Genomic DNA, 15288 nt, shown 5'->3' on the forward strand with positions numbered 1-15288 from the left:
TAGGATCTTTTACCAAGGTAGTTTCGCGACCTGGCGTGGCTTTGCGTAGAATATTTTGACTGCCACGCAGAATGCCTGGGTTCGATTCCTGCTGGTATCTGATTTTTATTCTTTGCATTAGTTCTCACCGTTCCTGGGTAAATATAATCTGTTCAGTCACGTGTGGGGCATACCCGCATACCATGGCCTGTGGTATACGGGTATGTGCCACACGTGATTGGAGGAAAGGGTTTCACGACGAATGCGCCAGGATTTTTGCGTTATTCATGTTATGATCAGACAGTCGTGTTCATCGTACAGTCATACCTTCCTATGCCAATTTTAGTCTATACCAAGTTATGGAGCCGACCACGAGAGCGCCCAGACGTAGGCGGCCAGATAAAACAGAACAGAAAAACTTTAATGACACATAAGTTATTCTAATGGGAGGAGCCTTAGTCGAGGGCTCAACTGGCCTAAGCCGCCCGTTGCGTTTTGCGCATGTGTGCTGCCCAAAACGTTGCCTTATTGCTGGCACGTACGCAAGGCCATAGATTGCTAGCGCGACATGTCCAGTACTGCTAGGATACACAGAAGAGGAAGAAGACAAAGAAGAAGAAGAATTTTATTCATGGAGTCATGAAAATGTTAGACAACATAATATACAGAAGGAGGTCCCACAGCTCTAGGCTGCAGGGATAGCTTCTGTACAAATAAAAAGAAAACAAATCAAATTAAGGCAACTTGCTAACAGGAGAGGAAAAAGTTTCAAATAAGTAATAATAATAGACAATAAATCAACTGAAACATGCTGTCGAAATGTACTGAAGTTACATATTGTGGGAACTTAACTGAACAAAATAAGTCAAAGAAGTGATATACAGGTTCTCTGAGTAGGAGTAAGTCCCTCTGACAAGCTGGCCGACGTTTCGAATAACAAATATGTTTTCCACAATCCGCCTAGGTATCTATAAGGAGCAGTTGATAAAGTTTACATTGTTGCCTGGTGAGCATGGAGTTTCTGAAGGACCGCTGGAGACAAATGGATAACAGGACCAGTCTGAGACTGTCCATATGGTAAAATGCGGCTGTACTTCGCCAGCGACTTCGTGGTGACACGAAGCGAATCCCAAAGGGCATTGCCTCAAGTATCTCCGTCAAGACGTATTTCTCGCCACCACTTGGAGCTTGTCATACGTTTACGCGAAAAAGTGGATATATATCTTTAAATATTCAACATACGACGACATGATCTGCTCACCGGCACCGCTTGTCTTGGCAGTAACAATGTCGCTGTTCTCGCCAGTACCGGCCGCGTTGTATCCCCGCACGGCGAACTGGTAGTTTGTGCCGCACTTGAGCTTGTCAACCGTGAGGGAGTTCTGGTCGCCCGGCACGTGCGTCTCGTGCCACTCGCTGCCTGTGACGGCTTCCTTCTGCCGCACATAGTAACCTGCATCGCACGAAAAGATCATGGAAACGAGCAGTGTCTTCCATGATCGGGCACTGCGTAACTATGTCTATCTAAGAGGCTAGCATGAGGACTCTAAGATGGGACAGGGTAAATGCGTCGACCACGAGGACAGAGAAGAGGCTTGACACAACACACGAGCGCTGTAAGCCCCTAAGCTGTAACCTCTGTGAGCCTGTAAGCAAGCCTCTTATCTCTTATTTTCTTCGGCGATTGTACCCTGTGTCATGTCACATCAACAAGTCCAGCTACATTATCGAAGATGGCCTTCTTGCGTGTAAATGAAAACACTTAAGAAGCGTAAACAATTAAGGATATGTAAGAAAATTGCTTGAGAAGATAAGTTTGTTGGTTTGTAGAGTTTAACGTCCCAAAGCGACTCTGGCCATGAGAGACGCCGCAGTGGAGGGCTCTGGATTATTTCGATCATTTGAGGTTCTTTAACGTGCACTGAAATCGCATAGTAGACGGGCCTCTAGCGTTTTGCCTCCATCCAAATGCGACCACCGCGGCTGGGATCGAACCCGCGACTTTTGGTATCATCAGCCAAGCACCATAACCACTAAGCCACTGCGGAAAAATGAACGACTGCGTCATCTCTCGAATTTTGTGGTTTCCTTGCCACGATGTGTCTCAGATAATTGTGTGCGATGTTTAGCCTGTTATTCAAGTAATGTGAAACAGAGTGTCTAGTTTCCCCTCGTTTTGCTTGGCTTCATTGTCTGTTGGCTTCATGTCATTATGATTAGGAAGAAACCGTGCCTCGCTCTACGTTTCTCTTCCTTTTTTTGATGTAATCATATCGGTGCATAAATCGGGTTCGCTCATCTATACTCGTAACGGGCGTGAGATAGGAACAAACAGATATCGAGACCGTTAGGAAATACAGCAAAGTACCGCGGGCCATAGCGCCCTCACACGGTTCTCGAAGGTAAAACGGTTGTCCTTTCTTTAATCAGGAACGTTACAGCCCTCACTACACTTCGCGAAATTTCTCACCAGAAGAATTATAGCTGCATAAGGATCGTGGTACGACGTATAACAAACAGGAAATATGATTGAATGAAAAGTGTATTTAATTGCAGAGGAAGCTTTGCCTAACGGGCGATATTTGCGGTAAAGCGACAAAGAGACGACAATGATTAGACATAATCAACAAATACGCAAGAGTTGTTCGTGTGACCGGCAAAGCGATTGCTGTATAACTCCTCAATGCATGTCGCAAGATTTTGTCTTCATAATTTTCGACGTCATATTGGCGTTGGTGTAGACGTACTTTCTAGGCCTAGAATTTACATGCGGAGCGTACCTGTGACGGGGTTTGGGTCGCCAGGAGCGCGGTCCCACTTGAGAGAAACGGAGGTGAAAGATGTCCCGTCCACTTGGAGATAAGGTGGAGATGGTGGATCTGTTGAGGAATTGAGGGGAGTGTCTTCGAAATGATATCTCAGAGTGATGAGATAAGTAGATAACGTAAGGCGAGCCTACTAACTGAAACAAAAACCGCGGAAAGCACATCAATGAACAGCATCGCATTGTAAGGAGCCATTGTGCATGATCACGCTGCCCAAGGCAACCTTGCAGCGAAAGCAGAAAGAAGGTGGCCTACCACGCGAGTAACTGTCAACCATTCTATGGCACATCACCTAGTAAATATATTAATAATAAAAATTAACACCATCTTCCCAAAGGGAACCCTGATGGGATGCGAAGCAGCAGCGTTGCGCACGGATAGTGTCACGGGTTGAACGGTGCTAACAGGGGTGCTGCGGTGAGCGCTGGAAGATTCGTTTGAAGCGATGGCTGGCGTAGGTCTTGTCGTTTCTTCAGAGCGGACACGGGCGCTGGACCGGAGCTGGCGCGCGTTTCGCCTTGACTACCACGGCCTTGTGATCGGTGAAGTGCACGCTCAGAGGTTCCTGCAGACATTCGACGTCGAAGTTGGCAAAGACCAGATCGATGGACGTTCCCCTTATCGTGGTGGGTAGTTTCCGTCAAGTCGACACGCACTTCAGCGAGTGCACGTCACGCATGTAATCGACGAGCCAGTCTCCTCCTCCTCCGCTGACGTCAACATTGAAGTCTCCCGCGACTATAACACTCGATGTGCGCTCGAGCATTGCGAGCGGTGGAGAGGGTGAAGCGAGAGAGAGGTGACACGTACACACATGTTTCAACGAGTACGTTAAGCGCGCGTCAGGTTTATTGCGCGTGAACCGACGAGTCGGCGGTGTAGCGAGCGGCGGTCGCGGTAGCGGAGCGAGCGGCGCTAGTGGCAGGTGTTGCGGGCGAACGGACGAGGAGGCAGCTGCGGGCGCTGCGGCGAGCGCGCGGCAGGCGAGGGAGAGAGTGACGTCAGCGCGCAATGCGAGGGGAGCGTGACGTCAACGCGCAGCTGCGGCGTGACCTACTTGGCACCGCTCCAACACCTGCGGCGAGGGGAGCGCGTTACGGCGCGTTCGTACGGACGCACGGAGGGACAGCGTTACACAGGCTAGTCAATGAGGTGCTTCGCATCTAATAGACAGCGGAGCTAATTGGTAAGTATTCATGGGCATGCAGACACGGACACAAGAGAGAAGTCAAGACACCCCTAACACCGCATTTTGCCTACATTTAAAAAAAAAATCATGGTACTAGCGAAAAAAAGGAGACGGGGACGAGGTGAAGAAACACGGGACCATGCTAGCCCACGTAGAAACCAACTAGCCCAACTTTCCGCCTTAACTGCCTACATTTTGCCCGCTATTCGATCCCGTGATCAGCGTTTGTGGTGTCTTGACTTCTCTCTTGTGTCCGTGTTTGAACGCGCAGTCTTTTACCATGTAATATACTCGCTTCTGTCTTTCCCGTACTGACATATGCATGCTTCGATCGCAAACCAAGTCACGTAGCGCGTGACCACTGTCAGGGTTACAACACCTACCGCTGTCGAGTGTCTGTACGACCACCTCGTCGGACGGTGGTCCGGCGCCCTTGTTGTTGTAGGCCTGCACGATGACGCTGTACTGCGTGAAGCGTGACAACGAAGAGAGCACGCACTCTTCGCGGCCCTCGGCGCCCAGGTCGAGCGTCTTGTAGATGTACGGGTCCGATGAGGCCGCCACGCGGTAGCCCACGTAGTAGCCCTTGATGGCGCCAAAGTGGAGCTCCTTGCTCGGCGGCTGCGTCATGGCGGTACCAAAGAAACTTCTGCGCACACTCTCCTCCCCCTTTTCTTTCTTGACATATGGGACGTGCGACAAAATTGAATGTCGATTGAATTAATCCTAGCATCACCCGCCGCGGTGGTCTAGTGGTTATGGTGCTCGACTGCAGGCCCGAAGGTCGCGGGATTGAATCCCGGCCACGGCGGCCGCTTTTCGCTGGGGTCGAAATGCGGTCTAAATCTAAGTACACGGGCCTCTAGCTCATGTAGTTGATTTAGTTGCATGTTAAAGAACCCCACGTGGTCTAAATTTCCGGCGCCCTCCGCTACGGCTTTCTTCATTCTCATATCTTTGTATTGGGTCGTTAAAACCCAACAATTATTATTAATATTACTCATTCTAGCATCGACTGCCTTGACGCTTGTAAATATCATCAGCGTTAGTTCTAAGCCAATCTACAAGTTAGCGCCATCTGCCTCATCGGTTGAGGTCCTCTCAATTCACGTACTACGCGTGTTCATAAACAACCGCGCTAAGCCACATAGCATTTCGCAAATTAGGTGTATGTCTCATATATTACTTACCTTCCAAGTAATCTTCAGGGACTGCGAGCTCAATGGTTGTGCCCTGACTTTTGTTGGAGGCCCTCCGGGCGCTGCGAAAGTCGTGGAAGAGAAGGTAAAAAAAAATAAATGAGTATTGGCGAAGACATTTCAGCAAGATCGGTCGCCCACATAAATATAACTCGCTTGAACAAATTGTACTCGCTTTCTTTGGCAAAGACGCACGCAGTGTTATCGGAACCAGAGATTAAATATATTTTTTCTAACTTGAGATGACGAGTTCCACCAAAGCACGCAGAAAGATGCGATTTATGAGCGACAGCGCTTACTGACCTACACAGCATGCGAGAGAGACTTGAAATTGCTGTAGCAAGTACCTTCAGTCACAGAGAGAGACAAGAGTTCTTCAGTAAAATACATAAAATTCTGCCGGTGTATTTGTAGGCGCACGCGTTCTTATTCCGTCGCAGTTCTATAAGAGTTATGATTTCTTTGCTTTAACGGGAACTGCGTATTGCGTAAACACATTATAGAAGTGAGGAAGACGAAGCCCATTTAAATGATTACAGTGTACATTGCGTGACGTCAGTGTTGTCATGTGCGACAGATCTGCATAAAAGTCGCATATCATAGAGCAGGAGGAAAGGGAGGGAGTTGAATCAATCAGACTCGCGTTTGATTTGCATCATTACGCAGGTGGTGCGAAGGGGTTAACGGATGACGAACAAAGAAAGGAGATGGAGGGAAGCTTTAGCAATGGCAGAGAGATTACAGGTCGCATAGGCATGTGTCATATTATCTAACTGCATAGAATATTTTCTGACATCCTTGCGCTACGGACCTGGTAAGCGCTGACGTATATTATACCCTCACACCTGCACGTATGCTGTATGAATAAGAAAACAATAACAATCGTACGCATCACACTTACAATGCTTCTATAACTGACCTCTCTGCCTTTCCTGTAATCTGTATTCTCTCTGTCGGGAACATACATATCGTGCTCTTAAGCGTTCTTCATTTGTTCTAAGCACAAGTGTTCAGATATTGCAGGCTTCCTGTACAGCCAGGGACAGCTGAAGTCGAGCTCTCCCACAGGGCACTCAGAAATCGTCCACCGTTTCATCACACCCACACAAAAAAAAAAAAAAAAAAATTGGCCTCCCGTATAATTCGTTACTTTTGCAGGCCGCACCATCAATTGTACGTGAATATACGTGATTTCGAAATCGACTATATTCCCTTCAGACATTACGTCCTCCATTGCGCATGCTACTTACTTTTGCCATTCCCATGCAATGTTGGCAAGGAAGAGACCAGGGTCGTAGCCAGGTATTTCTTTCAGGGAAGGGGGTTAGGGGTAACCACCCTTCATGTATATGATGCGTGTGTTTGTATGTGTGCGTGTATATCCATGCAAAATTGAAAAAAGAAAGATTGACAATGGAAAGGTTGAATCCCTCCCCCCCCCCCTACACACACATACACACACACTTCTGGCTACCCCAGTGCAAGAGACCACGAACACTGAGCTTACGGTAAATTAAACATTTTCTTGAAACATTTTCTTCCCTTGTTAGGAATGCTTGCCACCAACAGCTTACTACTGCATGTAAATTTAGCGGGTGCTTGAATTCGTTTTATGAAGAAGTGCGGCATGCCTGACTGTACAATAATTTGATAATTATATCGCGATTAATTGCTGTAAAATGATTTATTCTAACATTTCCACTTGCTTGAGCTTGAGTCTCCAGAGCATTGGCATGGAAGTGTTAGTTTCGCACATTCATGAACAGTCAATTATAATGCGTGTCTGAAGGAGATATTCTGTGACAAATTGTTTGAGGAGCTGGCTCACCAAGTTCTTAAGCTGGGGCGAAGTCCCGCGCCGTAAGCGTAACCTTAGTTCCAGAGGCGACCGCTACAGGCGCAGCTCGCATGTAGCGGTCTCTTGTTCTTCGAGCGTCTTGATGATGATATTAACGCAGTCAAAACCACCTATACAATACCCAACTGTAGCTTACGGCGCTTGACGCGCGCGCTACTTAGCGCCACACAAACTGGCAAAGCGCGCCATGCAACGCCGGCCTGCGCGCGCCACCACGCTACGCTACGGGAGCGGCACGAGAGTAGAAGTGTGACCGGCACGAGACTAGAGGTGTGGGGAAGAAGACACCGACGAAGTTCGGAACAGCTAGCAAGGGACATTCTTGATGAGGATACAATTCTTGAGCTTACGGGCACAGGTTCGCCATAAAGGACATTGTACAATAATGTTGTATATATAGTCCATCAATGTGTATATAATTGTAAATTGTGTATATAGTTCATCAAAAGTGTAAATTAATAAAACATTGTGTATATATGTATATATAACAACGTGCATCACGTCTTCGTATGATTGCAGAGAACTTGTACGGAAGATTCACGGGTTTTCCCGATCTTCTCCGAGCCAGCTCCTCAATCATCATTCACTTCGTGGACATGACGTGATTTTTTTTAACTGTGTGTAGTCGGTTGCCACCTAAGAATAAATAAAACTCCACCCACATAACCTGTTCAGGATGACTGTACCTGCTGGTTTTCATTTGAAGCCTATAGTGCTTTCTTTTTGCTAATGTAAACATCAGGAACATTTGACAATAAAAGTCTCTCTCGTCTGATGAAATATTTTTAATAGAAACCTTTAGAGACACAGTTGAACGCCCGTACTGCGAGAACACGCAGAGAACGAAATGACTTGTACATATAACGAAGGATGCCTTACGTCCCGGTTATATTCCGAGTGCTACGTTGCGTGAACTTTATGACGAACTTACCAGTATAGCGAAGTATTTCACTTCGTCATAAAGACATTCTAATGTTTACGGTTATTTCGAAGCATGCACCGTGATTACATGAGAATTTGGCGAAAATTACTCGACTCGCATGTGCGTATACATACCTTCTTCGGCCGTAGTCGCCTTGACCGAGTGGCTGGCGTCACTGCGTCCCAGCCGGTTCTCGGCGAACACCCTGAAGTGGTACGTCATGGCAGGCTTCAGTCCGCGCACGATGCCTGTGGTCTCCGTGGCCGACGTGCTCAGGTTGATCATCTTGGCGTGCCACTTTGCTGCATTATTATTATTATTATTATTATTATTATTATTATTATTATTATTATTATTATTATTATTATTATTATTATTATTATTATTATTTTATTTGGAGACACAAGGACACTGAGGAAATCGGTAGGAAGCAAGCTGACATCTGTTTACCTTGAGGGGCACCACGCCTAACTGCTTTTTCGAGAAGGGGGAATATAAAGGAAATGATAGGACGAAAGATAGAAAAACAAAACAGGAAAGTAAAAAAATAGCACAGGCAGGGACACAAATAAGTAGTAACGTGGAAAAATGTCTATAAAAGCGACTACAAATCGGTTTTGCTCATACTTATAAAGAATAGCAGGGCTCGATGGGCCTGGTCACGCCGAGCAGCGCAACCTCTCGCAAACAGGCAATCATCGAGGGCCGTACAGTTATGTACAATAGGTACATATTCCTTGAAGAGCAGTGCCCGCTACATAACGAATGCGGGACGCTCTAAAATAAGTTACAACAGCTCGTACGGTTAAACAATGTGCGGACAAAAAAAAAGAACAATTTCACAGCGAAGCATCACATGGGAATTAAACCAGGGCTTTAGAATCAGCAAACATCCCGCCTCCCACAGGCGTGTTCGTGGGCGTTTGTCCTCTTTCGGGCAAGTTCTTTCGTTCCACCTGCAGCATGGAAATTTCCACTCTCGAAGGCAACAAGGGCTCACAGCAGCACTCTCATGCTGCTTGTTTCGCTTCTCTCGAGTATTACAGATAAATAATTGGACAAGTTATTGCTAATTACATTACACGACTGAAGCTTTTTCTGCAGTAACGAATCGGTAGAAACAATCTCTCCACAAACAAGCAAATAGTAACACTTCTCGCCGCAAATGCATCCAGGGGCGCTTGCTTTATGGTTGTGAGTGGTACGTCGTGAGCGCGGTGAAATTGAATGCGAGACATCGTAGTCACGTGATGATATAACCTTTAGTTCTTCGTGCGTGTGTGCATAGTCTGTGCGATTAAGCTCATAGATGAATCGTTCCTCTCGCTGGCGCTACGGCGTGAGCACTGCTCCTCGGCAAGAGCAAACGCGGTGGGCGGACCCGATCTTCGCCGCGGGCGTCTATAAATCAAACTGATTGACGTGTGAAATCGGGTACAAGCTCGGTGATTCTAAGAAGGCCCCAGGTCAATTCGGGACTGCCATGGTGCCTGTGAGACTGTGAAGCGTTTCATGCGGTGGACGCTAAGCAGCAGCTTCTTTGCATACAAGATAATTTGGTCAGCTTGCGCTACTTGTGCAAGGCTGGAGCCATCAGGGCGAACTTATGATCACCTAGCTTCTTCCAGCTTTTTACGTGGCTCTTTTACTCAGTCTGCTCGGTCTGCTTCGGAATGAAGGCCGTGTCAGTTCGGTCTCAATTTTGATGAGGTAGGTTTTAATTGACATGATATTGAATATAGTTCTGTCTTAATTGGTAATGTTTTAATTAACACGACATCAATTACCTGATGCTTATTTGCAAGGTCTTAATTACTGTAGAGCTGATTAGCGTAATATTAGCATGACCTTAGTGAGAAAGGTCGTAATTAGCTTGGATTTAATTAGCGCGCTCCTAATTAGCGTCGTGTTAGGTAGCATGGTCTTGATCACGACCTACCGTACTCCTGACCTGCCCAGAGAGCGGGGTTCCTATGGGAGCACGCGTCCCCGCTCTCGTTCAACCGCTCGTCGTAGGTGGCGCTACCTATGACCTGTTCGTCTGCTACTCTGGGACCGTTTGGCCGCCTCTGGAGTAAATACTCCTGTATTATGTGAAGAACTGCCGGAATTATGTGACTGTTTCGGCAAACTTAGACGGAGGGTCAAGTAAGCTATTCAGTCTATTCAGTGCGTTTAAGTATTTACTGCACACTGGTTGACTAACGTGAGAAGCCGTAGGCGTGCATAGTGTAGGACGGATGTGTCCTTTTAAGTACAAAAAAAATTCTAATTCACTTTTCGCACTTTTATTTGCAAGTATTTTGCCTTTATGTATAATAAATAAATTATATGAGCGCTCTGCGCTGGCGAAACATCACCACGAGCGTTAAAGCTGTCGTCAGCGAACAGGTGCTGACTAGTGCCACAATGCTTGTAGGTTACGTCCCCAGCGGCAGGAGTTATGAACTAGAACGTGGGCGCTGGAGATGGGACATCTGGGCAGGTCAGGAGTACAGTAGGTCGTGGTCTTGATCAGCTCGGTCTTAGCCTTGCACTGTTTCATTAGCATGGTCTTAGAAAGAAGTCTCATAATTAGCTGTGTCTTAATATGACCTGGCTTAATTAGCTTGATCATAGCATGTGCTGACCTAATTAGCTAGGTATACCGCCCAGAAAATTAGTTAATCAGCTGGGCACACGTGCTCGGGGAGCGAGCAGACGATGAACAAGAGGACGAAGAGGGTGCGCGAAGCAACGCGCTACAATGTACAGGCCGACCATGATGATTATACACGTGGTCTCGGTGATTAGCTCCGGCCACGGTGTTGTAAGGCGCTCAGTTGGAACTAATCTCAGAGGCCACAGTGCTGATTATTTTAAAGGATGCTTAGTGCAGACACTAAACGCTTGAAAAATGAATTTAAGCAGCCCGTACCTCTAAAGATATCATTAGTAAAGGTTTCTGACACTTTTCTTGCATGGGTGCACTTCTGCACTCAGTGGCACAACAAACAAACGAAAGATGCCTCTGGTTTGAAGACACCACCCAACTTTGTCGACCGCCCTTGACGTGACACCGCGTTCCATCGTAACCACTGGTACGCAGCGCGCGCTGAGGGATGGATTTGACCATTTCGTAATGTTAGCTCGTTCAAGAGGGGGTGTCGCCAGCGCTCGGAAAGTTTCCGAGTTTCGCCAAACTCGGGCCATCCTGCATAGCACCCCAGGTCACTCCCCTCTTGTGCGCTCTAACGTCTTACTCTGCACTGAGGGGAAAAAAAATCAGGAACGACAGTTGGTGTTGAGGACGATGACGGAGCAACGATATTTAGGCGATGCTACTAGTCAACACAGCTACATCCTTAGTCTTCAGACTAGCCATGTGACATGTAAAACTTGCAGCATGGCCCGTATTGATACTTCACTTTATCTCGGGTGCGGCCAAGGACATTAAATAGAGTTGTCCGATGACTGATTGCATTATCAATGTTTGCAGATGAGTGGCCGAATTTCGTCACTCTTTTTAGCAAGTATCATTGTAATGAGTTACCTAGGGTACTGTGACGCTTGCAGATATTTTATTTCCGAAACCGAGATAGCTTTTATCTGTATTTGTCGAATTTCTTTTTGTATATAGCGCATCCTCTGTGTGTGTTAATGCTAAGCAAAAAAAACAAACGGAAAAAGAAAAGCCCATGGTGGATACGTCGCGAAACCAGCCATATGTCGGGTTCCCACGAGGAAGTTTAAAAAGAATTGCTGGAGCAGAAATTAGGCCTCAAGAGTGAAGGTTTCCCAAGAACACACGAGCAGTAGCTTGTTCGAGGCGGCATTCGCAAAAGCAACATAAGGAAAGCGTAGGAGGGAAGGACGCGTGACAGCACTGAAGCCAAAGTAAGAGAAGATAACCCAAGGGCATGCCGGGAATTCGTCCATAAACAGTTCAATTTTGCTGGTTTTCATGGAACGCTTTCCGGGAAAATTTTTGCTACCCAATTGAAACACAGTGCATTTCCTAATCTTCTAAGCGAACGTTTTGCCGCTTGAGATCTCTAATGCTTTTTTTTCTGCTTCACTTAACTTGCTCACCAAATATTATCATCATCATCACCATGAGACAATTTAGCTACAGCCTGCTGCCCGTATATCTTCATATTGATTGTTGTTACGTCGTGTGTATACTCTCTTTACTTTACTGATGCATTTTCTGCTTTTAAGTTACACAGCTTCCGATTGTGTAACCGTTTTTCTCCCCTTCCCCGATGCCTTCTTGAAGACCTGCGAGGTACCTGTAAAGAAATCAGTAAGTGGCATGCCGCACGTACGCATAGCGTAGTCTTGTATGTGTTTTCATTCTCTTTTTGTCGGTAAAATTACGGGTGTACAACGCGCTGAACAACCAGCGGGAAAAGGAGAAGTGATGAAGCGGCTTCTCAAGACGTTGGCTTGCATAGACGCGCCCCCTCCTTTTATATTATGTATATGTTTTTCTGCTTTGCCAACAAACAAGCGTCACCCTAGTAAATGAAGGTAATCTGCGGCGCGGCTTACATCCATCGTCCTTGTACTGGACCGTGTAGTGGGTGATGGCGCTGTTGCCGCTGTACGGAGCCGTCCACTCCAGCTTGACGCTCCTGCTGCCCGTCTCCACAACTTTCAGGTCCTGGGGGGCGTCAGGAGGCTCTGAGTATCGAAAAAGGCCGGTCGATGAGTGAGAAGTGCTCTCGCCGTACGCGACGCTGTAAAAACCGCCGATATTACAAATAAAGCCCTTATCCCCTTATCGATCCACCTAACAAGAAGATTCACCCGGCTTAATAAACGAGCTCTTGCGTAGCGTGCGCAAGAAGCATGATTCATTTGTTTACGCGAAGTCTTTATTATCGTTGAATGGTTCACTGCCAGCTAGACGCGGAGCCCACTTGTTAAGTTAGTGCGACGTTAGGTAGTGGAACGTTACTTCACGCGCAGCTAACCGAGCCTAGCGAAGACAGACTAGACGTGTTGCTTGAATACTTTCTTTTTCTGTTCTTCTTCTTCGGGAGTGCCTGCCGTGTACGTGGCCCAGAAAAGCGACTACGTGTGCCATTGGGGACGGCCGTAGCGCTCGGATATATTCCAACCAGCTGCGGTTGTCTTTATGCTCAGAAATCGTCGTCTTTGCGAGGTTCGCGTGAGCTAAAAAAAAACGAAAAAAATGGGGGACCCTTAAGCTTCGCCTTTAAGAGTTGAACGCGATCGCGAAATCCGGTCCCTAGTGCGCACTTCGACCACTAAGTGCATACTTATTAATGTGTGTTGTTGCACACGCACACAGACACACACACGCGCGCGCGCGCGATGTATCTATAGTAATGGTACAGGCTTAAACACTGCATAAATGCCATGTAGTGGAAGGAGTCTCCTTAAAGCATTTTGTTCGGCAGGTGTCACGAAGAAAATGAGCCCATTCGGCGATTTGTAGCGCATTGGCGATGCCATCAAACTACGTTTTTTGAGCGACGCCGTGTTTCGAATAAAGCCGGGCTAATGCACCCATCGCCGCTAAAAAGAAACACAAATTTGCAAACAGCTCCAAAAATGGACAACTTTGTCCAGCTAGCGGAAAGTATATCAAACAAACAGCAAACATTAGGCAATGTGCTGCCATCGAGGCATTGTGAGAAACATGTCTCGACTACAGCAGAGCATATGGTTCCGCATGTTTCGCACAATGCCTCACAGATGGCGGCACATTACCTAATGTTTGCTGTTTGATGATTTTTTAGAAGCATGGCTTCGCGCAAAACAAATATTGGGGGTCCCTTAAGCTTCGCCTTTAAGAGTTGAACGCGATAGCGAAATCCGGCCCCCAGTGCGCACTTTAACCACTAAGTGCATACTTATTAATGTGTGTTGTTGCACACACACGCGCTATGTATCTATAGTAATGGTACAGGCACTGGTACAGGTTTTCAATCTAAAGCACTTCCCTGTGCTAGAGTCGAGACATAATTCTCACAATGCCTCACAGATGGCAGCACATTATCTAATGTTTGTTGTTTGCTTGATCAATGCCTCCTCTAGAAAGGAGCATGGCCTCCGAGATGGCGGGGACGCCGCGAGGCCATAAAAGAAGACGTTGGCATGATATGTTTTCCGCTAGATGGACATAGTTGTCCATTTATAGAGCTCTTTGAAAGTTCGTGTGTGTTTTTAACGGCGATGGCTGCACTATCCCGGCTCTTCTCGAAGCATAGCGTCGCGCAAAAAATGTACTTTGATGGCCTCGCCGAATGGGCTCATTTTCGTCGTGACACCTGCCGAACAAAATGCGTTAAGGAGACTCCTTCCACTACATGGCATTTATGTAGTGTTTTTTCCGAAGTAGTTGCAAGAAAATCGTAGGTTTCTGGTATGACACCTGCTTACCACGCAAACGGCCCGGGTTCGATTCTCAATGGTACCGAAGATTTTTATTGTTTATTTTATTTGCATCTTTCTCGATTTTTCAGTCAAGGATGATTTTTCGCTTACAAGCGACGCCGACACCGACGGCGGAATTTCTGCAAAACGAGCTCTCTAACGCTATCGCGTTAAAAAACATGACTGATTCCTCCGTCATAGGAATCGGTATAACACGAAAGTGAAACGTGTCTTCCAGAGGTAGCTCAGCGTTTATTGTGCATTGTTTCACCGCAACGGCGAAGCAATGAATGCGATAGCGAAAACGTGGAATGTCATGCGAAGAACGGCAAGCAGCTCGAAACTTACAGCGTGCTGCTCGAGCACGAAGGACGCACGAAAGGAACGAACACAGTACGAACACGAACTAACAACTGCCACAGTTGTTCCTTCTTTGTGTTTGAGCAGCGCGTTCCTTTAGCAAACGCGGCTGCTGCTGCGAGCGAAGTGACTTTCGCGCACTCTGTAACTTCAACGTATACTTGCGGTGAAAGCACAAGAGGTAAAACCCGCCTCCATCACGAGATAAGCGCGCGCGCACGGGCGACCACGCCCTGTAGGGCAAAGTACAGGTGGGGGCGCGCGCGTATCGCAACGCGCGGGGCGACGGCCTTTAAAGCGTGCCCTTCGCGCCACCTCACTGGTGATAACTAAAACAAGTGCCTCCGAGCTCTGCGAACCGCCAGCGGTAAATGGTGTATAGAAATAGCTCGCCGTTAGTGTGCAGGAGACCGCAGGCTTTGTGGCCGGATCACTTCGCGCCGCGCGCTGTGGAGCGAGGGGTCGTGGGTTCGATACCCGGTGACGGAACCTTTTCTTTGTCGTCTGTTAGTGTGTATTTTACAACGTCATATCCGTGACGGAAATACGTCAGTGAAGTCTTGGTGATC

At 47.1% G+C, this 15288-nt stretch overlaps 1 protein-coding gene across 4 annotated transcripts in view; it reads right to left on the bottom strand.

The window, feature by feature from the left end:
* The window catches only part of LOC119382793 (Down syndrome cell adhesion molecule-like protein Dscam2), a 277145-nt gene that overhangs the window by 15551 nt on the left and 246306 nt on the right, over positions 1 to 15288 (bottom strand). For all 4 annotated transcript variants that reach the window (XM_037650646.2, XM_037650644.2, XM_037650645.2 and 1 more), the window contains exons 15-20: positions 12506 to 12637; positions 8107 to 8274; positions 5184 to 5254; positions 4377 to 4614; positions 2760 to 2858; positions 1241 to 1432 (exon numbers count right to left, since the gene is read on the bottom strand). In XM_037650646.2, coding sequence (XP_037506574.1) covers positions 1241 to 1432; positions 2760 to 2858; positions 4377 to 4614; positions 5184 to 5254; positions 8107 to 8274; positions 12506 to 12637 — 900 coding nt within the window. The remainder of the gene's footprint in view (positions 1 to 1240; positions 1433 to 2759; positions 2859 to 4376; positions 4615 to 5183; positions 5255 to 8106; positions 8275 to 12505; positions 12638 to 15288) is intronic.

Source organism: Rhipicephalus sanguineus, chromosome 2, assembly GCF_013339695.2.
Source record: "Rhipicephalus sanguineus isolate Rsan-2018 chromosome 2, BIME_Rsan_1.4, whole genome shotgun sequence".
In the NCBI taxonomy this organism is placed as follows: Eukaryota; Metazoa; Arthropoda; class Arachnida; order Ixodida; family Ixodidae; genus Rhipicephalus; species Rhipicephalus sanguineus.